The sequence below is a fragment of the Eschrichtius robustus genome, chromosome 19 (genome assembly GCF_028021215.1).
Source record: "Eschrichtius robustus isolate mEscRob2 chromosome 19, mEscRob2.pri, whole genome shotgun sequence".
Lineage (NCBI taxonomy): Eukaryota > Metazoa > Chordata > Mammalia > Artiodactyla > Eschrichtiidae > Eschrichtius > Eschrichtius robustus.
Window position 1 is genome coordinate 69,049,518 of NC_090842.1, and position 24,025 is coordinate 69,073,542.

General features: G+C 43.1%; 2 protein-coding genes and 1 pseudogene across 2 annotated transcripts in view; 1 reads left to right on the forward strand and 2 right to left on the reverse strand.

The window, feature by feature from the left end:
- Positions 1-201: 201 nt before the first annotated feature.
- Positions 202-9,117, reverse strand: LOC137753893 (zinc finger protein interacting with ribonucleoprotein K-like). Its single transcript, XM_068529332.1, is given in 8 exon segments — positions 202-889; positions 892-1,175; positions 1,260-1,391; positions 1,476-1,699; positions 1,781-2,277; positions 7,223-7,349; positions 7,777-7,815; positions 9,100-9,117. Coding segments are annotated over 7 exon segments (1,479 nt in total). The 5' UTR covers positions 7,810-7,815; positions 9,100-9,117; the 3' UTR covers positions 202-707.
- Positions 9,118-16,566: 7,449 nt separating this feature from the next.
- LOC137753617 (zinc finger protein 530-like) overlaps positions 16,567-24,025 on the forward strand; it is a 35,903-nt gene continuing 28,444 nt past the window's right edge. The window contains exon 1 of the mRNA XM_068528903.1: positions 16,567-16,852. Coding sequence (XP_068385004.1) covers positions 16,820-16,852 — 33 coding nt within the window. The 5' untranslated portion in view covers positions 16,567-16,819. The remainder of the gene's footprint in view (positions 16,853-24,025) is intronic.
- LOC137753219 (large ribosomal subunit protein eL6 pseudogene) lies at positions 23,156-23,992 on the reverse strand (annotated as a pseudogene).

Genomic DNA, 24,025 nt, shown 5'->3' on the forward strand with positions numbered 1-24,025 from the left:
CCAAAACTGGAATGAAAACTATTCTGTCATTATACTGTCCCTGCTGAGGCACAAGAGGCTGAGGGCCCATCCCTTTGTACAAACAGGCCAATTCTGTTTTCCACCCACCCCCCACAGTGAATACAACCCCCAAGATTAAAGGTAGATTAAACAATAAGACCTTTATTGCTGCACAAACCAGAGCAATGGGGGTGGGGGGAGGGGAAGCAGTTACCAGTTGGTGACTTTGAGGCAGGAAAATCAACCACAAATGTCATGTGAAACCAACAATTTTGATGAAGGGTCAGATTCATACTTAATCAATTGGAAATAGGAAAATATAAGGGCACAGACTACTCAAGATTTCCTCCAGGGAATAGGAGAGAGCACAGACATCTGCCTTGTGTTAGCACATCAGGGTGACCGATGAAATACTGTGCAAGGCAGGAGAGGTGAGATGGGTTCTATCAGAGAAAATGGCAGAGATGTAACTCTGACAAGGGCCCTGGGGAGTTTAGAACATGGAATGTAGCTCCTGTAAGCTACACAGGTCCCTGGAACTCATTGGGAATTTCGCCCCTCTGGATGTTTGCAAGTATGAGGTTCAATTTCAGGCAGATGGCTCCCTCACAGAAGCTGTCTAGTGCTATTATAATGAACGAGGAGACAGCAATTCCTTGAGGTCTAAGGCCTTTCTCAAAGTGTGGACTTCCTGGTACTAAACAATGTTAGCTGTTTGGAGTAAAGGATTTCCCATACTTCCTGCGTTCATGGGGCCTCGCCCTGGTGTGAAATTTTCGGTGGAGATTGAGGCTGGAGCGCTGGCTAAAGGACTTCCCACGTTCGCCACATTCATAAGGCCTTTCTTCAGTGTGAACTACCTGGTGTTGAATAAGGACAGACTTTGCCTGAAGGATTTCCCACACTGCCCACACTCATAAGGCCTTGCCCCAGTGTGAATACTGCAGTGCTGAATAAGGCTGGTGCTTCTACTAAAGGATTTCCCACACTCGCCACATTTATAAGGCCTTTCTCCAGTGTGAATTCTCTGGTGTTTAGTGAAGATGGCTCTTCTGCTAAAGGACTTCCCACACTGGCCACACTCAAAGGGCCTTGTTCTACTATGAATTCGCTGGTGTTCAACGAGGCTGTAGCTTTGTCTGAAAGATTTCCCACATTCAGCACACTCATAAGGCCTTTCTCCAGTGCGACTTCTGTTGTGCCGATCCAGTTTGGATTTGGATCCAAAGGCTTTCCCACATGCCCCACACTCATAAGACCTTTCACTAGTGTGAACTCTCTGGTGTCTAATGAGAGTGGCTCTTTGGCTAAAGGATTTCCCACACTGGACACACACAAAAGGCCTTGCTGTGGTATGAATTCTCCGGTGTTGAACAAGGGTGAAGCTTTGTCTAAAGAATTTCCCACATTCGCTGCACTCATAAGGCTTTTCTCCAGTGTGTGTTCTCTGGTGCCGAACAAGATTGGATTTGCACCCAAAGGCTTTTCCGCATTCCTCACACTCATAAGGCCTTTCTCCACTGTGAATTCTGCAGTGTTCAATAAGATTGGAGCACTGACTAAAGGATTTTCCACACTCGCCACATTTATAAGGCCTTTCTCCAGTGTGAACTCTCTGGTGTATAATGAGGGTGGCTCTTTGCCTAAAAGATTTTCCACATTCACTGCACTCGTAAGGCCTTTCTCCAGTTTGGACTCTCTGGAGCTGAACAAGTGAGCACTTACAGCGCAAGGCTTTCCTGTATTTGCTAGACTCATAAACCCTTTTCCTAGTAGAGACTCTTGGGTGGTAAACAAGACTCTGTTTGTAGCTGGAAGCTTTCCCACATTCACGCAACTTGTAATGACTTTTCCTACCACGAAAGGTCTCCCAACACTTGGTGATTTTGTTGGGTTTCTCACCAGTGGGAGTGATCTGGTGCTGGAGAAGACCCAAAGTGGCTGGGAAATCCTTTCCAACCTTCCTACAGGTGAAGGGATGCCCTGACACATGGAATATGCAACTCTTTACAAATGATGCCCTATCCATGTCACTTTTCTTTGCACTGAAATGCTTCTGAAGCTGTCGTAGGTTTGCACATGCCCCAATCAAGTATGGTTTCTGCCCAGGTAGGTAAGCCAGGTGCAAAATGTCTTTCAGGATTGGGACACATTTCTCACAGGGGTGAGCCTTCTGGCTGATTGGACCTACCTTTGGAGTCCTGACCTGTGACAAAGCTTCTAGGGAAACATTTTGCTCAGAAGGTGTCTCTTTATTCTCTGTTCCATGCAAACAAACTGAAAGAAAAGAAATATTTGTGAATCATGCTGATTATGGTGGGAGAGTATTAATCATGTTCTTTTTAAAACTTTCTGTATAATATGATGTTTTGACATCTTAAAAAACCTTCACGGCCAGGGAAACAGTGGACTTGAACACTATAAACCAAATGGATCTAACAGACATATATAGAACATTTCATCGAATACAGAATACACACTACTCAAGAAAATTCTCCAGGAATTTTCCAGGGAAAATTCTCCAGGATAGATCATATGGTAGGCTACAAAACAAGTCTTAACCAATTTAAGAAAACTGAAATCATACCAAATATCATTTCTGACCAAAATACGATAAACGTAGAAAATAATGACAGGAGGAGAATTGGAAGATTCACAAATATGTGGAAATTAAATAACACATTCTTGAACAACCAACGAGTCAAAGATGAAATCAAAAGGGAAATCAAAAAATATATTGAGACAAATGAAAATGGAAACACAAAATACCAAAACTTATGGGACCCAGCAAAAGCAGTTATAAAAAGGGAAGGTTATAGCAGATACATATCTACACTAAGAAAAAAAGAAAGATCGTAAACACCCTATCTTCACACTTCAAAGACTAGAAAAAGAACAAACTAAGCACAATGTTAGCAGAAGGAGGGAAACAATAAAGATAAAAGTGGAAATAAACAAAATAGAGACTAGAAAAACAACAGAAAAGATCAAAACTAAGATTTTTTGAAAAAGATAAAATTGACAAACTCCTTAGATAGACTAAGAAAAAAAAAGAGAGGACTCAAATAAATAAAATTATAAATGAAAGAGGAAACATTACAATTGATACCACAGAAATACAAGGATCATAAGACACTACTATGAATAATTATACACCAACAAATTGGATAACCTAAAAGAAATGGATACATTCCTAGAAATATACAACCTACCAAGATTTAATTTTGAAGAAATAGAAAATCAGAGAAGACCAATAATGAGTAAGGATATTGGATCAGTAATAATAAACCTCCCCCAAACGAAAATCCCAGGGTTTGATGGTTTCACTGGTAAATTCTATGAAACATTTAACACCAATCCTCAAAAAAACTGAAGAGGAGGGAACACATCAAAACTCATCTTACAAAGCCAGTATCACCCTTACACCAAAGTCAGATAAGAACACTACAACACAAGAAAATCAAAGGCCAATATCCCTGAGGAACATAGATGCAAAAATCCTCAACAAAATACAGTAAACCAAATTCAACAGCACATTAAAAGTGTCATACAGGGCTTTCCTGGTGGTGCAGTGGTTAAGAATCTGCCTGCCAATGCAAGGGACACGGGTTCGAGCCCTGGCCCGGGAAGATCCCACATACCACAGAGCAACTAAGCCCGTGTGGCACAACTACTGAGCCTGAGCTCTAGAGACCGCAAGCCACAGCTACTGAGCCCATGTGCCACAACTACTGAAGCCTGCGCACCTAGAGTCCGTGCTCCGCAACAAGAGAAGCCACAAAAATGAGAAGCCCGTGCACTGCAACGAAGAGTAGCCCCTGCTCACCGCAACTAGAGAAAGCCCGTGCACAGCAACAAAGACCCAACACAGCCAAAAATAAATAAATAAATAAATTTATTTAAAAAAAAAAAGTATCATACAACATGTTCAACTGGGATTTATCTTTGGGATGCAAAGACATTTCAGCAAACACAATAAATGTGATATACCACATTAATAGAAAGAAGGATAAAAATCAGAGAGTCATCTCAATAGATACAGAAAAAGCATATCTCAAAATTTAACATCCTTTCATAATAACAACTCTCAACAAACTTGATAGAGAAAGTTTTTATTATATACAACATAATAAAGGCCATATATGACAAGCCCACAGCCAAGATCATACTCAATGGTGAAAAGCTGAAAGCTTTTTTGCAAAGATCAGGAACATAACAAAGATGACTGCTCTCACCACTTCTATTCAACATAGTACTAGAAGTCCTAAGCAGAGTAACTGGGCAAGAAAAAGAAATAAGAGGCATCCAAACCGGAAAGAAAGAAATAAAAGCATCTCTGTTTGTGGATGACATAATCTTACATACAGAAAACCCTGAAGACTACACCAAAAACCTGTTAGAATAAACAAATTCAGTGAAGTTGCAGGATACAAAATCAACATACAAAAACCAGGTGCATTTCTATACCCTAAAAACAAATTATGCAAAAAAGAAACTAAGAACCAATTCCTTTTACGATGATAAAAAAACAAAACAGGGCTTCCCTGGTGGCGCAGTGGTTGAGAGTCTGCCTGCCAATGCAGGGGACACGGGTTCGAGCCCTGGTCTGGGAAGATCCCACATGCCGTGGAGCGGCTGGGCCTGTGAGCCACAATTACTGAGCCTGCGCGTCTGGAGCCTGTGCTCCGCTGCAGGAGGGGCCGCGATAGTGAGAGGCCCGTGCACCGTGATGAAGAGTGGCCCCCGCTTGCCACAACTAGAGAAAGCCCTCGGACAGAAACGAAGACCCAACACAGCCATAAATAAAATAAATAAAAATAAACATAGAATAATCATTAAAAAACAAAACAAAACAAAACAAAACAAAACAAAAAATACCCTTAGGAAGAGATTTAAACATGGAGGTGAAAAGATCTTTACACTGAAAACTATAAACCATTGATGAAAAATATTAAAGACACAAATAAATGGCAAGAGGTCCTCTGTTCATGGATTGGAAAAATTAATATTCTTAAATATACTACCCAAAGCTATCTACAGACTCAATGCAACCCTTTTCAAAATTCCAATGGCATTTTTCACCAAAGTAGAAAAAAAAAATCCTAAAATTCATATGGAACCACAAAAGACCCTGAATAGCCAAGGCATTCTTAAGCAAGAAGAACAAAGCTAGAGGCATCACACTTCTTGATTTCAAATTATATATATTACAAAGCTACAGTAATCAAAATAGTATAGTACTGGCATAAAAACAGACACATAGACCAATGGAACAGAATAGAGAGCACAGAAATAACCCTCTGCATATATGGTCAACTAATGTTTGAGAAGGGGGCCAAGAATACAAACTAGAAAAGAGTAGCCTGTTCAATAAATGGTGCTGGGAAAAGTGGATATCTACATGGAAAAGAATGAAATTGGACCCTTACCTTACACCATACACAAAAACAACTCAAAATGGATTAAAAACTCACATGTGAACTCAATATCAAAAAAAACAAACAAACAACCCAATTAAAAAATGAGCAGAGGATGTGAATGGACTGTTTTCCAAACAAGACATACAGATGGCCAACAGACACATGAAACAATGTTCAACATCACTAACCATCAAGGAAATGCAAATCAAACCACATGAGGTATCACCTCACACCTCTCAGAATGGCTGTTACCAAGACAACAAATAACAAGTGTTGGTGAGGATGTGGAGAAAAGGGAACCCTTGTGCACTATTGGTGGGAATGTAAATTGTTGCAGCCACTATGGAAAACAATATGGAGACTCCTCAAAAAATTAAAAATAGAACTACCATACAATCCAGCAATTCCACTTCTGGGTACTTCTCTGAACAAAACAAAAACACTAATTTGAAAAGATATATGCACCCCTCTGTTCATTGCAGCATTATTTACAATAGCTAAGATATGGAAGCAACCTAAGTGTTCTTACCACACACACACACACACACACACAAATTAATAATGATGATAATAATAATAAAGGGGTGGGAGGCAGTGGATATGTTTATGGTCTTGATGGTGGTGATGGTTTCAAGGATGTATACTTATTTCCAAACTTATTGAGTTGTATCCAGGAAATGTGTACACCTTTTTAAATGTCAATCATTCCTCAGTACAATGGTTCAAATATAAATAAATAAATAACGTTTAACATTTACAAAAAGGGACCAATGGTCAAACTTCTTAAACGTAATTATTAGTGGGGCTCAAATTATATGTGAGGATTCCACTACTTTTTTGGCCACACAGCATGCAGGATCTTAATTCCCCGACCAGGGATCAAACCCACACCCCCTGCAGTGGAAGGACAGAGTCTTAACCACAGGACCGTCAGGGAAGTCCCAGGATTCCACTATTTTTACACACCATAACTGTATACTCTTAGGAATGTAACTAAATACAAAACAGAGAAAAATAGGTATGTCTCACTTGAACTGTAGCTTTTCTTAAATTTTCCAATGTCATAGCACCCATTACCCAAAACTATCCCATATTGGGCACAGCTGCTCTAACATGCTGAATAATAAATTTAAATTAACATAAGTCTTTGACACAAATTGGCTTAATAAAATGGTACCTCACAGGCCACCCAGTTAAAATAGTTAATATACCCCAATGTATGTTAAAACAGGGCCTTCAAGGATTAAAACTTATTATAGAAAATCTAATAAATGAAGGGGTGATTATCCTCACTGCTTTTCCATTCTAAAGCCCAATTATGTCTGTCCTTAAATCTGGAAAAATTAAAGGTGCCTCATGGTGGATTACTATAATATTGTGGTCCCATCCATCAGGATCCCATACCTAACATCAGTAAAAATTATATATCATATATACATATTGTTAAATACTAATTATATATATTATTAAAATTACCGACTCAATCAGAACTTGGGAAACCAGGTGTCATGGATCTGGACACATTCATTCTGCCAGGGTGAGGGCAAACAAGGTGAGATGCTTTGTTTTAGGCTGACTGCAAGACTCCTAAATCCCAGATGCTTCCCTGCAAGCTTGGTGCAACAGGATTTAGAACTACTTGGGGTGGGCAGTGCACACAGTTCAGCACTGGTACCCACAACACATATGCCAAGAAAGTGGGGAAGTTAGCAGAGCCCATGGTCTGTCTGTGGAAAGGGCAGAGCTGCCTCTGGGGGACAGAAGATAAGATAGAGACCAGGACCCTTGGGTGAGGGCCTTACCCATTGAGGCTGTAAGTGCAAAGTTCTCCAGCATCACCTTGTGGTACAGGCATCTCTTAGCCTCATCAAGGAGCCCCCACTCCTCCTGCGAGAAGTAAATGGCCACATCCTCAAAGGTCACACAGCCCTGCCAGGATGAGGAAAGATCATTCCATGATCAAATTCTCTCCTAGGACCCCAAGTTCCTTCACCCAGACATCCATCTCCTGCTCATCCTCCTTCCAGTGTCCCCACCTTAGAGGAAATATCAGGCTCTGGGGCCTCAGATACCTGCTCTCTTCTCATGGTATCAAGATCACTGTGTCTGCCCACACCAACAACAAGCACGTGGGCAGGGAGACGCCATCTAAACTCTGAGCCTGGCATTAGGGCATATGCCCTCTTGTCAGGTAATTCCCCTGGAGTCCCAGATTATGCCTCCCAGAGACAACCAAATGTGGGCTTGGGGTTTCTTCAGGGTCTCCAGGTCCATGGACTGGAAAAATCCCAGGACACAATCCCAGAGACAAAGGGTGGGTCAGGACAATTGAAGGCCTGGAATATCCTCCACTCACCTTTGTACAGTCCATAAGCACTTCTGTAGTCATGGGAGTCTGTAGGAAGAGGGAGGTCATTAGAGGGATGTAACCATGGTAGGCTCAGTAGGCTCAGGCCTCACTGTACCCCTGTCCAGCCCTGGAGCAAGGTGACCTGGGATGACTGCATTATCTCTGAGCCTCAGTCCTTAGTGCTCTTACAACTGTATGATCTTGGATAAAAACTCAACCTCCCTGTGCCTCAGTGTTTTCATCCCCTTTCCAGTCTGTTCTTACTCAGAGCAACTTCTGGAAAATCTGAAAAGCCTAACTCACACCATGTGCCTCTTCTATTCACAACCCTCCATGGCGTCCTGAGGTTAAAACTCCTCACCTTGCCATTCCAAGTGGGAATGATTCTGGCTCAATCGCCCCTCCACGACTTTACATAAACTGGTCCCTCTGCCTGTAACACTCTCCCAACATGTCATCACACTGGTTTTTAGATATGGGGACTCCACCCATGAGATCCTCACTCTTCTGGACACAGGGATCTATACTGAATAGACGTGAGCAGGCTCCCCGCACTTGGGGCTTTAGTGTCTGGTGGGGTGAGGGCGGTCAGGGCCCGCAGGACGAGCGTTTACCTGAGGCGGGTCCCTAGGCGCAGCCGCCACCATCGGAGTCTGGGAGGAGCGGGGTCTTAGGTGGTGGGCGACAGAGACGGAACTCGTGTACAATCGTCATCTACCGCCGCGGCCCTGCAGACTCGCCGCTGTGCAGTGGGGACAACCTCTCCCCTAAAGCCTCCTCGCTCTGGTCACCCCGATCCTGACTCCGCTCTCCTAAAGGACTCGTAACGCGGGTGGACACTGGAGCAGCCACAGTGACTGCCACAACAGCGGCGCCGGAAGTCCCACCCAGATCCTCTGGTCCGAACGAGAAAACGCCCTGCTTTCGGGCGTTCATTGGCTGCTAGTCTTGGCCCCCGGCCTCCGGCATTGTGGATAGCGTAGTTCCCATGGCCCCACCAACCACAGAGGAGGACGCCCACACCGAGATCGCGGAGTCGCGGAGGCCGTGTTAGGGCTCTGTGGCCCGGGCGGCGGTCTACCCTGTGGGCCTGTACGGAGGGTGCCCAGAAAGTGTCCGGATGAGGGGTCGGCGACGCTTCAACCCCACATGGGAACCCCTACGCTGACCCGGGTGGTCGCGGGCTACATGGGAGGTCTCCCCCGGCGCGGGGGTTGGGGGAAGACACAGTCAGCACCCTTTGCGAAAAGTCCTGAGTTCCCTCCCTGGTGTGAGAGCCGCTCCCACCCCTCTGCGACCCCTGACCGCAAAACGGGCTCGTGATCTGACCAGATCAGGGTTGGCAGGTTTGGCTGCCCCTCCTGGGGGGCCGTCTGGAAAGGTCGGGAGTTGACTTTGTAGCCGAAAAGTTGAGACTCTGCCTTAAGGGCGTCAGGCGGGGACTCAGCGTCCGGAGAGCAGCGCGGACTTGTCGCTGGCGACAAGGGGGTGCGCTTGACCTCTGCAGGGGGAAGGGTGAGGACCTTCGTCCTGGGACCAGCAGTAGAGACCTCGCGCCTGAAGCCCAGAGGGGCTGGGGGAGACCTTCAGGGAGCTCCAGGTTGACCCTTCCCAGGAAGACTCTGGTGAACCCGGGAGCCTCCGCGGGGTCTGGAGGCCCTTTGAGCGTCCCCGCAGCTCCCTGCTCTCCCCCCGGAAAGCCCCAGGGCAGCTGGCAGCCCGCAGCCCGCATCTCTCCCGGACCGGCGGGCGCCCCCTGGCGGCTGCGTGTGAAAGTTGGGATTCTGCCCTTAGGTGAAAAGGGGGGAGCGCAGACTCTGCGGCCAGGGATGGAGACTCAACCCCAAGGGGAGTGCCATTAAAGACGTCCAGGGAGGTGCCCACTCTCCCTGGATGTCTCCTCCGGCTCCCGCGCCCCCCTCCTCTCTGCCTGAGTCACTGTCAGCCTGCAGCCAGCGGGCACTGTAGGGTCCGGAGTTGCAGCCTGTCCCTCCTGCCACACCCACTGTGCCTAGGCCTCATTGTCCTATCCAAGATGCGACCTCAGATCACACATGGCTTCGCTGCCTTGAAGTGCATCTGTTCCTGAAGGAAAAGAACTAATGGGGTTCTCTTGGAACACGGGAGCAGGGAGAGATTGTCACAGAACAGCCTCCCCAGCGTGGAGCGCAGGGAGGACCCTAGACCAGCCTGCGCTTGGGCCAGGGTCCTTCTGAAGGAGGCTCTGCTGCGGATGGGGTACGCTGGCAGTGGTTCCCCCACCGCCCCCACCTGCACGTCTTCCCAGAGTCGGGGTGTCTGGAAAAGCAACACAATTCAACGCGTGATTCTGCTAAAGCGTAACTCATCCCGTTATTAAAAGAGAGGGTTGTAAAGTACTTGAAGAGAATTCCTAGACTAGGAAACCCCTATGGGGAGGTAGGACACCGTCAAAGCCTAAATGCAGGCAGCTAGGGGATCGTTGCTGCTCTCATTCCCTCCTGGCCCCTCCACCAGCTGCTGCAATGCTGCCTGACCAGGGTAGGAGCATATATATTAGGGCACCCTGTTACTCCTAAGTGAAGCCTTTCTGGGGTCTCCACCAACCACCTAAGGTGTTCAGGGAGGTATCCCCACTCTCGTCGGTCAGGATTCTAATATCACCGGCGCTGTGCAGCCTGTGCAATCTCTGGCCAGTTCTCAGCCCTAGCCGCAGTTCTCTGTGCATCCCTGTGAAGTCTCACGCTGAACAGGCACAGTTTAGCTTTCTTCCAGACACCCTGGTGACCCCATGCAGATTTCTGAGGCATCTTCATTGCTCACATACCATTTTCGGTCAGGTCCACACAGGAATTCAAGCCTCCTCCTCTGCCCTGAGCTTTGACTACATGGAAATCCACATAGTACAGCATGAAACTTCCAAATAATTTAAAGGCTGGAAGAAATCTGATTTGAGTAGGAGCCCCTTCTAGAAAGAGACTTACTGGAGTTAGGGAAATTATTTTTTGAGCTGAATAAGAGGGGAGGAAAATCCCAAAATGACAGGCTCAAGTCATATTATATACTACCTCTGTTCCTAATAGGATATGTCTACATCCTGTTGGAATCAGTTTTGCTATGTGCAGTTTACTCACAGAAAGAAAGATGGCTTTCCCTGACTTATTTGGGGAATGGAAGAGACACTATGAGGAAAGGAATTTAACATGTGGGCTGCAAGCCCGACTGGGATGGGCAGGGGGGAAGAGGGGCCAGGGAGCCTCAGAAAATGGAACAGATAAAGCTTTAAGGAGGTGGTGGGCGAAAGGGAGTTTTCCCGTTAAGAAAGTAGGTATCAGTCCATGTTTGTTCACTGATGGGAGGTCAGAAGAGAGGGGAAAATGGAGGAAAAGGATCAATAAAAACAGGAGTAAAATACTCCTGTTTTTCAGTAAAATGTCAACATCATTATGCACCTGGGAAATTCTAATCAAAACCGTGAGATACCAGTCTACATCTACCAGGATAACTATGGGGGGAAAAGGGGAAATAACAAGTATGGATGAGGCTGTGGAGAAATTGGAACACTCGCACATTGCTGATGGGAATGTAAAATGCTGCAATGTGAAAAACAGTTTAATAATATGAAAACCGGTTTAGCAGCTCCTCAAAAACTTAATACAGAAATGCCACTGGACTCAGCAATTCCACTCCTTGGGAAACCTGAAAGAATTGAAAGCAGGGACTCAACCATATTCGTGTGCAACAATTTTCATAGCAACATTATTCACGATAGCCAAAAGGTGGAAACAACTGAAGTGTCCATTAACACATGAATAGATTTTTTAAAAAATTAATTAATTAATTGGCTGTGTTGGGTCTTCGTTTCTGTGTGAGGGCTTTCTCTAGTTGCGGCAAGCGGGGGCCACTCTTCATCGCGGTGCGCGGGCCTCTCACTATCGCGGCCTCTCTTGTTGCGGAGCACAGGCTCCAGATGCGCAGGCTCAGTAGTTGTGGCACACAGGCTTAGTTGCTCCATGGCATGTGGGATCTTCCTGGACCAGGGCTTGAACCAGTGCCCCTTGCACTGGCAGGGGGATTCCTAACCACTGCGCCACCAGGGAAGTCCCCCTATAAAGTCTTAATTAAATCTCCAAATTTTTTAATACTGTCTGTTAAATAAGCCACTTCTCCCAACTAATTCATCATTTAGTTTTTTTATACATATGCTCCTATAAACTTATCCTATAAAAATGCCTGCAAACGTAGATATATTGCAACCTTATTGTTCTATCCCATATTTGTGTTTTGCCAGTAGAAGTCTGTAGTCACTACTAAATTATATATACATATTAAGGATAGTTCGTTTCATTAAATTGATTTTAAAATTTTTGTATAATTTTGATGTTCGTAGAAACTTCAGAACTGTTAACATTTTCACCGGAATTTTATTAGATAACACACTTATTGTGTGAATTGAATTATTAATATTGGGAAAATTTCCAACTAGGAAAAGTTTCTCTGCTGCTATTTAATGTGAATCCTATGATTTGCATACAGTTTTTGATTTTCACTCAATAACTCCCTCACATTACTTAGTTTTTAATGTTGTTTTCCAAAACTTAATTTCTTTCACTGGTGTATTTTTGCCTATGCATTTAAGGAGATTGTTGTGTATAAACGAAAATATTGGCAATCTTGATTTGTGACTATTCTAAATTATATCATTTATCCTAATAACAAGTCCTGTGTTTCTAGAGTGTACCTCAAGTGTATAAGTGTTTCATTTCTCAATCATAGAAATTAAATACATCTCACAGTTATTATTCCTGCTATATTAAATGATCATGACAGGAAGATGGTAATTCAACAAGGTGCTGTCCAGCATAGTGGCTTTGTGTCTTCGCAATATGAGAACGTCCTCATATTTCATTGTCCAGTACTGTAACATCAGTGCATCTGGAAGAAGGAGTTGTTCTCATGAAGAAGTCTCCCCTAAAATGTTGTTGAACTTATTTTTTATTATTTAATTTTGTACCTCTGTATCTTTTCCCAGGATGTAAAATATTTTAAGTGACATCCACGGGGGTCATCCAAAACAGATCAATTTTGTGTGCCAGCACAGAGATTTCTTAATTGTGAAATACAGTCTGTATAGATATTCCTGGAGAAATGATTGATACTTTCCCATCACAGTTTTCTGAATAATGAGTTGTTTCCTTAACATCTCCCAGCATTAACATTTGCAGTTATTTTTATGTCATTTATAGGCATTTGGTTTACGTGAGCCAATCCTTTGGAGTTAGTGCTGTACCAAAATTGTGCAGGAGCAGCTTCTTCAGGTGGAATCCTGTGACCTCAGTGTTCTGTTTCCTTGCTTCCCTTAAATGACAAGTAATTTTAGGATTTTCTTGGAAAGCTCCTGCTCTAGACTTGGAATAAGATTTTTTCCCCTCTCAAGACACTCTGCTTACTTATATTGGGAAATGAATTAATAGTCCGTAAAGTGAGTAGATTTAGGCATTGTTATAGGGTTGTTCATAATTCCTAGATTTTCTTTCAATTTAAAGAGTAAGGAAAGGCATGTATTTTTAAAATCAAATACTATATGAGTTAATATTGATTGTTCCTATAAAATGTAGGTTTTAGTTTTATTCAGATTCTTTGGCTTTGTATTTGAATTTATTTATTCTTACATAGAAAGTTTTGTTTTCCACTTATATTAATATATTCGTTTCCAAAATACCATACCAATACTTTTAGTAAAATACATAGACAAAGTTTAAGATCTTTGCAGGTAGTTTTACCTTGATATATCTCCCTAGGGATATAAAGTCAAAATCCTGTGTTTTCTTTTTCTTTCTTTTGGCCGCACCTCACAGCTTGTGGGATCTCATTTCCCTGACCAGGGACTGAACCCAGGCCACGGCAGTGAAAGCACTGAATCCGAACTACTAGACCACCAGGGAACTCCCTGAAATCCTGTGTTTTCAATTCACTTGAAGTATTTTCTTCTCATATAGAAACAAGCAATGGGATAGTCAGTTATTTTTTAACCTTTATATTTTATACTTTAAAAACATAAATTTGCTTTACTATTGTTTAATAGTTATGTGATATTTGCACATTTGTACAAATAAAACACCATAACAAGATTTTTTTTCTTAAAAAGTCTAGCTTTAAATCCTGCCCCCTTCTATATATGTTCTCTGCCTATATTTTCATTCCTCAATATACATGGAAACACTTAGCATACTCTACAGAGTTCTCTACCTGGATTTTCACTTCAGGAGACATAAAGTTCATAACTGCAGATCAGAGTGTAGAGATCCTTCTCACTCAATTTATAGGTGTAGAAAACTCTATTGTGCAGCTGGGACATAATACAGACATCTGACTCATACAGATAGACATTTAAAGTTTTTTCAAGTTAGAATGTCCATGAATAGCCTCTGCACCCAAAAGCACACATACTTAATGCCCATTTAAATTGACAGAATATGTGTAAGATTTAGCATTGGAGGTTACTGGGCATGATGGTGATGGTAACTTTTTTTTTTTTAAAAAAAGACTATTTTTTAGAAGAGTTTTGGTTCACAACAAAATTGAGAGGAGGGAACAGAGATTTCCTATATATCTCCTACCTCCACACATGCGTAGCTTCCTCCATTATCAGCATCACTCATGAGACTGGTACATTTTTTTTTACCAAAGATGTAACTATTTTGATACAGCATAATCATTCGATATCCATAGTTTAAGGTTCACTCTTAGTGTTGTAAATTCTATGGGTGTGGACAAATACATAAGGACTACATTCATCATTATAATGTCATACAGCATATTTTCACTGCCATAAAAATCCTCTATGCTTTGTCTATTCGTCCCTCCCCACTCCTCTCTACTCCTGGCAACCACTGCTCTTTTTATTGTCTCCATAGTTTTGCCTTTTCCAGAATTTCAAATAGTTAGAATCATAGAGTATGTAGTCTCTTTAGATTGCCTTCTTTCACTTAGTAATATGCATTTAAGTTTCGTCTATGTTTTTTCATGGCTTGATAGTTCAATTCATTTTAGTGCTGAAAAACATTCCACTACCTGGATGTACCAAAGTTTATTTATCGCATATATGTTTTTGTTTGTTGAACTGTCATTCATCGGGCTTCAAATAAAATCAGTATCCCATAGATACTGATGTGAGGGCTCCTGCCAAGTGGGGAATGGGGATTATCTTCAGCTCTCAAATAGGAGTGGGAATCCTTGGGAACTTCTCCCTCCTTTGTCTTTATAACTTCACACTTCTCACTGGACATCAGATAAGACCCACAGACTTGATTCTTAATCAACTCGTCTTAGCCAACTCCCTGGTGCTTTTCTCCAGAGGGATCACTCATACAATGGCAGCTTTGGATCAAAATATTTCCTGAATGAGTCTGGGTGTAAACTTCTCTTCTTTTCCACAGAGTGGCCAGAGGGGTTTCCCTCACCACTACTCCCCTCTTCAGTGTCTTCCAGACCATAAAGCTTTGCCCCAATTTCTCTAGGTGGGTGGAGCTCAGAATGAGATCCCCAAGGTACATTGGTTTCTGCTGTTTCCCTTGCTGGGTCCTGCATCTCTTGGTAAATATCTTTGTTTCTATCAATCTGAATGGCCCAAAACACAGCAAAAATATTAGTGTGAAGGACTTCCCTGGTGGCGCAGTTGTTAAGAATCCGCCTGCCAATGCAGGGGATACGGGTTCAAGCCCCGGCCCGGGAAGATCCCGCACGCTGCGGAGCAACTAACCCCGTGCGCCACAACTACTAATCCTGCATGACACAACTACTGAAGCCCGCGCGCCTAGAGCCCGTGCTCCACAACAAGAGAAGCCACTGCAATGAGAAGCCCGGGCACCGCAATGAAGAGTAGCCCCCACTCACAGCAACTAGGGAAAGTCCGCGCGCGGCAACGAAGACCCAACGCAGCCAAAAAATAAACTAATAAAAATAAAAGAATAAAAGTTAAAAAAAATTAGTGTGAAAATAAATTATGAATATTGTTTCTCACTGAATCCAGACAGACTTACCAAGTTTGTAGTTGTAGTAATATTCGTCACAACTGACTTTGTGTGTTTAGGCCTAATGGTCTGCACTAGTGGCTCCATCGTCCTTTGCCTGCACAAGCACAAGCACAGGCAGCGAGTCCAACACATCTTCCAGATCTTCTGCTGAGGCCATAGCCACATGTACTATCTGGATCATTATGAGCTCCCTTTCCCCCTTTACTCACATTCTTCTCTTTTGTCTATTTGGATGAGTCTATTTGCTATTCCAGGACAGTGGCTGGTGCATACCTCTATGTTTTTGTCTGGGAAGGAACCAGCCTGGAGTCTTTTCTCTCTCGTCCTGACCCAACGCACTGAACCCGTCCATCCTCTTCAACGTAGGAGGGACAGACCCACGTTGTGTCTAAGTGACTCTGTAGAATGATGTGTCCATGTCCATGCATCACTTTGGGAGCCGCTGAAATCATATCTTTAGCCTTCAAAAGTAGTTGAGCTTGAAGAAGGCTGAAGTGATTCCTTTCTCAACACTTCGGTGACCTGCAGACAAGATTCCCAGAAATCAGCCTTCGGCCTCTTTAAGAAGGAGTTAAGCTCCGCCTCTGCGCCCGGAAGTTGGCAGCTCCACTTCCCAGTGTCCCTGGTGGGGCCGTTTAACCTGTGTTCCCCGTCACTGATGCGGCGCGCCGCTTGCCGAAGCCTGTGGAGCTGTGGGAACAGCCCAGAATGCCTTCTGCTAAGCGGAACAGACGCTAAGACAATGAACACTGGGTAATGGGGGGTGTGTTTGGACCACAGGCTTGGGGCGGGACTTCTGGCATCGCTCAGGTAGCGGCTGTTTTGTCTGCTGTTGCGTCTGTCCGCTCCATCACAGCTTCAAGAATGCGGTGTTGGGCCCAAGGTGACGAGAGCGGGAAGGCTCGAACGGAAAAGTTGTCCCTTCCCACCTGCACAGCGAAATATCTGAAGGTCAGCGGTGGTGGATAACAGCTGTGCCCTTGTCCCTATGCTTCTCCACCGCCCCTTACGACCCGGCTCGACCCACACCTGCGATGGCTGTCGCCGCGTGGAGGGACCCAGCTCAGGTAAATACAGCGTCCTGCAGGTCCTCACCCTACCTTACCCCCACTCGTGTCCTAAGAGTGAGGGGCGCCTGATCACATCACTGCTTCCCAGCCACAAAGATTTTAAAAAATCTTTCTGAAAGAATATAAAATATTTATTAGATACAAATGGTTAATATTCCTGACTACGAGTTCATGATATTTTATGGTCAAGAACTACTGAGATCCTCTCTCTTTTCTTTTTTAATATTTATTTAATTTATTTATTTGGTTGCGCCAGGTGGGCTCCTTAGTTGTGGCATGCATATGGGATCTAGCACCCTGACCAGGGATCCAACCCTGGCCCCCTGGTTAAGACTCCTGAGCGCGGAGTCTTAACCACTGTGCTACCAGGGAAGTCCCCCAAAGCCTCTCTTTATTCGACAATTCTTATGCATCAAAATTGAGAGAACATGAACCCATGAGAGAAGCATATAATTTTAAGGTAAGAGTTAAAGTCAGCTGTTATTTCTGATAATATAGCAGGGAAGGATCCAGAGCTCACTTATGTACTGAAACAATTTAAAATGCAGGATTTGAAAAACACACAAAGACATACTTGATCACCATCTGAGAGTCTGCACTGGAATAAGGCTTTAAGAGTCTAAAGAATGTAGGAAGCCTTTTGCAGCAAGTTCTCATGTGTTCAGCTCTAGGCAGTCTACACTGGAGAAAGGCCTTACTGGTAGTGCAGTGAATATGGGAAATCCTTTAGCCAAAACTCCTATCTCAATGGCCATTTGAGAGTTCACACTGGAGAAGGCCTTATGAGTGTGGGGAATGTGGCAAAACCTTTATGTACAAATACAAACTTGTCCAGCACCAGAGAACTCACAGCAGCAAAAGGCCTTTATAGTATAGCTAATGTGGGACGTTCTTTAGACAAAACTTCAGCCTCGTTAAATACCAGAGAATTCACCCTGGATCGAGGCCTTATAAATGCAGCAAATGTGGGAAGTCATTTAGAAAACATTGCAGCCTCATTCCCCACTGAAAATGTCACACCATGGACAGGCCCCATAAAAGCAAATGTGGGAAATCATCATTTCCAGGTCTAACATTTTTTTAGTACTAGAAAGTTCACACTTAAGAAAGGTCTTAGATCTGCAGAGAATGTGACTGGTGGTAAAAGTCATTTCTTTGGACTTCCCTGGTGGCGCGGTGGTTAAGAATCCACCTGCCGATGCAGGGGACACGGGTTTGATCCCTGATCTGGGAAGATCCCACATGCTGGGGGGCAACTAAGCCCGTGCACTGCAACTACTGAACCTGTGTTCTAGAGCCCACGAGCCACAACTACTGAGCCCGTGTGCTGCAACTACTGAAGCCCTTGCGCCTAGAGCCTGTGCTCTGCAACAAGAGAAGCCACCGCAATGAGAAGCCCACGCACCGCAACGAAGAGTAGCCCCCACTCACTGCAACTAGAGAAAGCCCGCGCGCAGCAGCGAAGACCCAATGCAGCAAAAAAAAAACAAAAACGGAAGTCCTTTCTTTTATGAAATGTGGGTGAGAGTAGATGATAGTTGATGTCTGTGAGATGTCCTCTTTGGACCAAAATCATCAGCAAATCATCCTCTCCCCCACCACTGTGACCATTAAATCCTCCCACTCACACTTCCCCCTTACCTCATGTCTACTTTCCTCCATGGCTGTTGGCCCCACACAGCTGCTATGAGCTGTTTCCTCCTTAGTGTAGCACCCAGGAACACATCTCTGGAGCCATTCCACATGGTGTCAAATCCCAGCTCTGCTACTTTTGAGCAGTGTGACCCTGGGCAAGTTAATGAACTCTGTACATCAGTTTCCTTCTTGTTAAAATGGGGTAATATGACATCTACTGTGCAAGATTGTTATTAGGATAAAATGTTTAAGAGAGGAGCACAGAACACAGCCTGATGCTGTGGGTGAATTAGTGGTTTTGATCCCTGCTGTCATTAGCATTGTGATCATCCTGCCTGATCTCAGCGCCTTGTGGAAATAAAGTCTATACACTTCTATTCCTTGGTCATCAATTTTAAAGATCCACCTATATCTGTTTCGGAACTTCTGTTTCCCTTCTTATTCTCCACAGTAGAAGTCTTGCTTCAGGCCATGGCCAATTGCTATAACAGAGTATGCATGATACTTTCTCATGTTTTCTCTGTGAATTTGCTTCATTTATTTCCTGGATCTTCTGTATCTTAATCATCTCTACTCAACAAAAAATATGCTCTGATTGGATGAAAAATAAAGCCAACAAAAATATTCTTGGATCTATAATGACCTTTAAACTGTGTTGACTTTACTCATAAAATCAAGCTATTAGAAGTTGAGTAGTTCTTGAAAGGGAAGTGTGTTGTTCCTTTTTTAAATCCCATTTACTCTTTTTGTTTTTTGTTTTTGTTGTTTTTTGGCTGTACCGCATGCGGGATTTTAGTTCCCTGACCAGGGATTGAACCCGTGCCCCCTGCAGTGGAAGCGTGGAGTCTTAACCACTGGACTGCCAGGGAATTCCTTCCATTTACTCTTTATTTCATTTTTTAACTAAAATGTACAATGATGCACACAAATCTTATGGGTTCACTTAAATTTTTACACATGTATAAACCAAAATATTCTTCACTCAGATCAAAATTTAGAATATTTCCAACACTTCGGTAGGTTCCTGGTGGCCCATCCTTGTCAATAGCTCCTCCTACAATGGTAACCACTATTTACACTATCACCATGGATTTGTTTTGACTGTAATTGAGTGGAAATAAGTGGTGACCTACAAAATTTTCTCTTTTGTGTCTTCCTTGTTTTGAACATTATTAGGTCTATGGCATTCGTCTGTTACACATACCAGAATTAAGTTAGGATGAGGTCAGAATGCAGTAGTGTAAGCCCTTAATTCAATATAACTGGAATCCATATAAGAACAGATAATTTGGATACAGTCCTTAGAAGAGAATGCCAGGTGAAGATGAAGGCAGAGATTGGGTTGATGCTTCTGTGTAACAGGGTTCAGTAGAGATTGTGAACAAATCATCAGAAGTTTTGGGAAAGTCATGAAACAGCTCTCAGAAGGAACCAACCCTGCTGACATCTTGATCTCAGGCTTCTAGCCCCCAGAGCTGTGAGAAAATAGAGGGACCCAGAGACATGTCACTCTTGTCTACTTGCTTTATGGCTGCCTGATTTTCTTCTCCACATTTTTTCTGTTAGCCTGTCTGAATTCCTCTTTCATTTCTGACCAAACTGACTGATCCTCACATCCATTTTAAAGCCTTCACTACACATGCAGTGAAGATCAGTAAAGAGTGTGTTGAACTCACATCTACTGAGCATTCTTTTAGCATCTCTATAGCCATTGTTGACATACACTATTAAAAATTCTTTTCCAGGTGCAATTTGCTAGTGGAAGTTGAGAGGAGTTTTTCTCTAAATTTCTCTCATCACTGAAAGAGATGATCGTCCTTTCCCATTTTGTGAACTGAAAGAGTCACATAAGAAAAACATCACTGAATGTTTGCAAGTTTCAAATGGCAGGAATGATCAGGGATGTGAAGAATCCCCAGATATAAATGTTACTGTGAAATAGAAGCATGTTTTATATGTACTTAATATCTTAATTCCAATAATATCTCACCTCCATTCAGTATAAAGATCTCAGATACTTCTTGGTTCTTAGTGTACCACTTACAAGACATTAAACAGTTTGGTTTAACCAATATTCAGACCACAAACACTGTGCTGAGTATCTTCATATCCCTTTCTTGGAGAGAGGCATTTTCTTTTTTTAAAAAATAAATTTATTTATTTATTCATTTATTTATTTGTTTATGGCTGCGTTGGGTCTTAGTTGCTGTGCACAGGCTTTCTCTAGTTGCGGCGAGCGGGGGCTACTCTTCTTTGTGGTGCGTGGGCTTCTCATTGCTGTGGCCTCTCTTGTTGCGGAGCACCGGCGCTAGGCATGCGGGCTCTAGAGCGCAGGCTCAGTAGTTGTGGCACACGGGCTTAGTTGCTCCGTGGCATGTGGAATCTTCCCCGAGCAGGGCTCGAACCCGTGTCCCCTGTGTTGGCAGGCAGATTCTTAACCACTGCGCCACCAGGGAAGTCCGGCATTTTCTTAATTAACTCCAATTATGCTCCTGTAGAATCTTTTTAATCAGAGGACGGTTAAGAGCCTTTATTTGTTATTGAATGACTGCAGTTCTTAAGGGTCAGCTGTGGTCAGTAAGGAGGGAAAATTTTGGATTTAAAAGCCTTTCTTGTCTCTAATACAAACTGTTCATTCTTACTCTAAGATGGTCAAACTTTTTAACAAATTTATTTCCTAATTTCTCTTAACAGTAGTTCTGTTTCTTTCCTTATAGCTCTTACTATATTTTGCTTCATCAATATAATTTTTTGCTTCATCAATATAATTCTACTAGTCATTTCTCTTTTTTTCGTTTAATTTTAGTATTTAATTAATTAATTAGTTTATTTTGGCTGCTCTGGGTCTTGGTTGTGGCACGTGGGGTCTTTGTTGTGGAATGTGGACTTCTTAGTTGCGGCATGCGAACACTTAGTTGCAGTGTGTGGGATCTAGTTCCCCGACCAGGGATTGAACACCGGGCCCCCTGTATTGCGAGCACAGAGCCTTACCCACTGGACCACCAGGGAAGTCTCCTCTGTTTAATTTTTTTTTTTGTATGTGAATGTTTATAGTGACTTTATTCATAATCTCCAATAATTATAAACAACCCAAATATCTTTCAATGGGTATATTTTAGAATAAACAGTGATACATTGATACAATAGAATGCTGACTGACAATAAAAAGAACTACTAAACCATTAAAATGTGAACAAATGTCACAGATATTATGCCAAAAAACATATTACATGATGTTCTGGAAAAGACAAAACTAGGAAAACAAAAATTTGATCAGTGATTACTAGGAGTGGGAACTGACTTTTGAAAAAACATGAAGGAACTTTGGTGGTGGTGGTGCTTCCCAAACTGTATAGATGCCACAGCACTGCACACAAAAAAGTCAATTTTACCAAATGTAAATTATCAATAAAACCAACTTAAAAAACCCATCAGTCATTTTTCACCTATCTATTGCCAAAAACCCAAGTCTAATGACCCATCATTTTAGGGAGCCTGTAGGGTAATAGGCACTCTTATACATGAGTATAAATTGGTACAACCTCCATGGAAGGCAGTTTGGCACCATCTACCAAAACTGCCTAAATCCTTTGACTCAGCAAAAAGCTAATTCTTACCTGGTACTTGCTCATCTGTATGCATGCCTCAAGTTACTACATCGCACTCCGGTACCCAGTACTTTCTGAAAGTTTGCTTTAACCGAAAGAACTTCATTCGTACCTGTCTTTGTTAACTGGAAAAAAATCGAGATTTTCACATCTATGAAAAAAGGCAAAGGGGGAAAACAGCAGTTTGTTTTGCAGAGAGCCACTAGAGACGGCAACATGTCTGGGCAGTGGGAGTGCCACTGCCAAGCTCTTTCCCTGGGAACTACACTCTGGCATCTCAGCATCCAGAGCCATCACTTTGAACTGTCTGTGAGCATCTGTGTTTTATCCCATTTTATGCCTCTGTTAGCAAGATGTGTCATAAGGTAATTTCTTCACTTTTTGCCATTTTGGCTTACAGAAGGTTTCAGAGGCATACTCTACTTTTGGATAGCAGGGGAAACCTGTATAATTACAAATGATGGAAACCCAAATATCCATAGAATGCACTACTATACTATGCAGCAGTAAAGATGGACACTTCCTATGGAATAATCAAATTCATTTGTTATCTGTATAACAGCATGTACTGCACATGGGGTTTTTGGTTAAAAACGGGGAAAGGTAATTATACTAATTTGTTGTGTATGCTTTAAGAAACTAGGTACACAAGAAACTAATAGTAATGACTATGGAGAAGGACTGAATTGGGCAGAAATGGATGTTAATTCATGGAAAGGGAGGGAAGTTTGTGGCCTGAAGAGCCCACAGTTGTTTCTTGTACAGTTAGTACTGACTTGTTCAGTGATGGCTGGGGAAATGCCACTACTTTGTATTGGTAGGTGCTTTGTGAAAAAGCCGAGAAGACACTTAGGAAGCTAAGAATGTTGATCCAAAGAGGGGATTCCACGGCAGCTGATAGCACTCCCCTCCAATCCCACTCCTCTTAGTAGAGGCTAACATCCCATCAAATTGGCTGAGTCATACCACACCTTCAGGGAGATTAAAAAAAAAGAGAGAGAAAAAAAAACACAAAGGAAATGGACTGAGTTATTTAATTAGGTTCTTTGTAAGAAGTTTAGAACACTGCTTTGTGAGGATAAATTCCGTTTGTGAGAGCAAACACAGAGCGGAGGTAGCCCTGGAGCTGAGGAACAGCTTTGATTCTTCGCAGAATTTGTGAGTCCACAGCTTTTTGATCAACCTTGCGCTGCTCTGTAATCTCGTATTTCTCTCTCTCTGTGTTGAAGATCTCACCTTCCTGGTGCCTGGGCTTACGCAGCTTCTTCTTGAAGTAAGCGTCAGTGAGATGTTCGGGGATTTTCACACCACTGATATCAATTTTGGTGGAAGTGGCAATGACAAATTTCTGGTGTGTTCTCCGCAGAGGATCTCGATTGAGGGACAGAGGCCCAGTCACAAGTAGCAAGCCACTGCGCAGCTGCTTCAGAAAATGACCCTCTTGCCTCTGTGGTGCCCAGTGAGGATAATCAGAATGATGCTAGCGCGCAGTTTTCTCACATGCTTACTGTAGGGTTTTTGCCGTGACTCAACAGCTTTCAAGGCACATCTTCAGTAGGATAATACCTAGGCATTTTGCGAAGTTTAACCACCCGGGTAACACCATTCTTGTCACCACCAACTGGTTTTGTGACAGTAGCAAGGACCTTCACCTTCTTTTTCTTTTCAACCTTGGATTTAGATGCTGAATACTTCCTCTTGTACAAGGCCTTTCTGGAATACATAGCCGATCGGGAATATCTGCCAATTCCTCTGACCAGGACAGGGTTTTGGCTGCAGTGGGGCTTCCCCTTCTTAACCTGCTTCACCTTTTTAACCTTGCCACCAGCCTCAGCCTTCTTGGCTTCAGGTTTTTCTCCTTAGTATCTGGCTTCTCAGCCTTTTCACCTGCCATATTGCAAGATGGGAAAGAGCCCCTCTTTTTAAT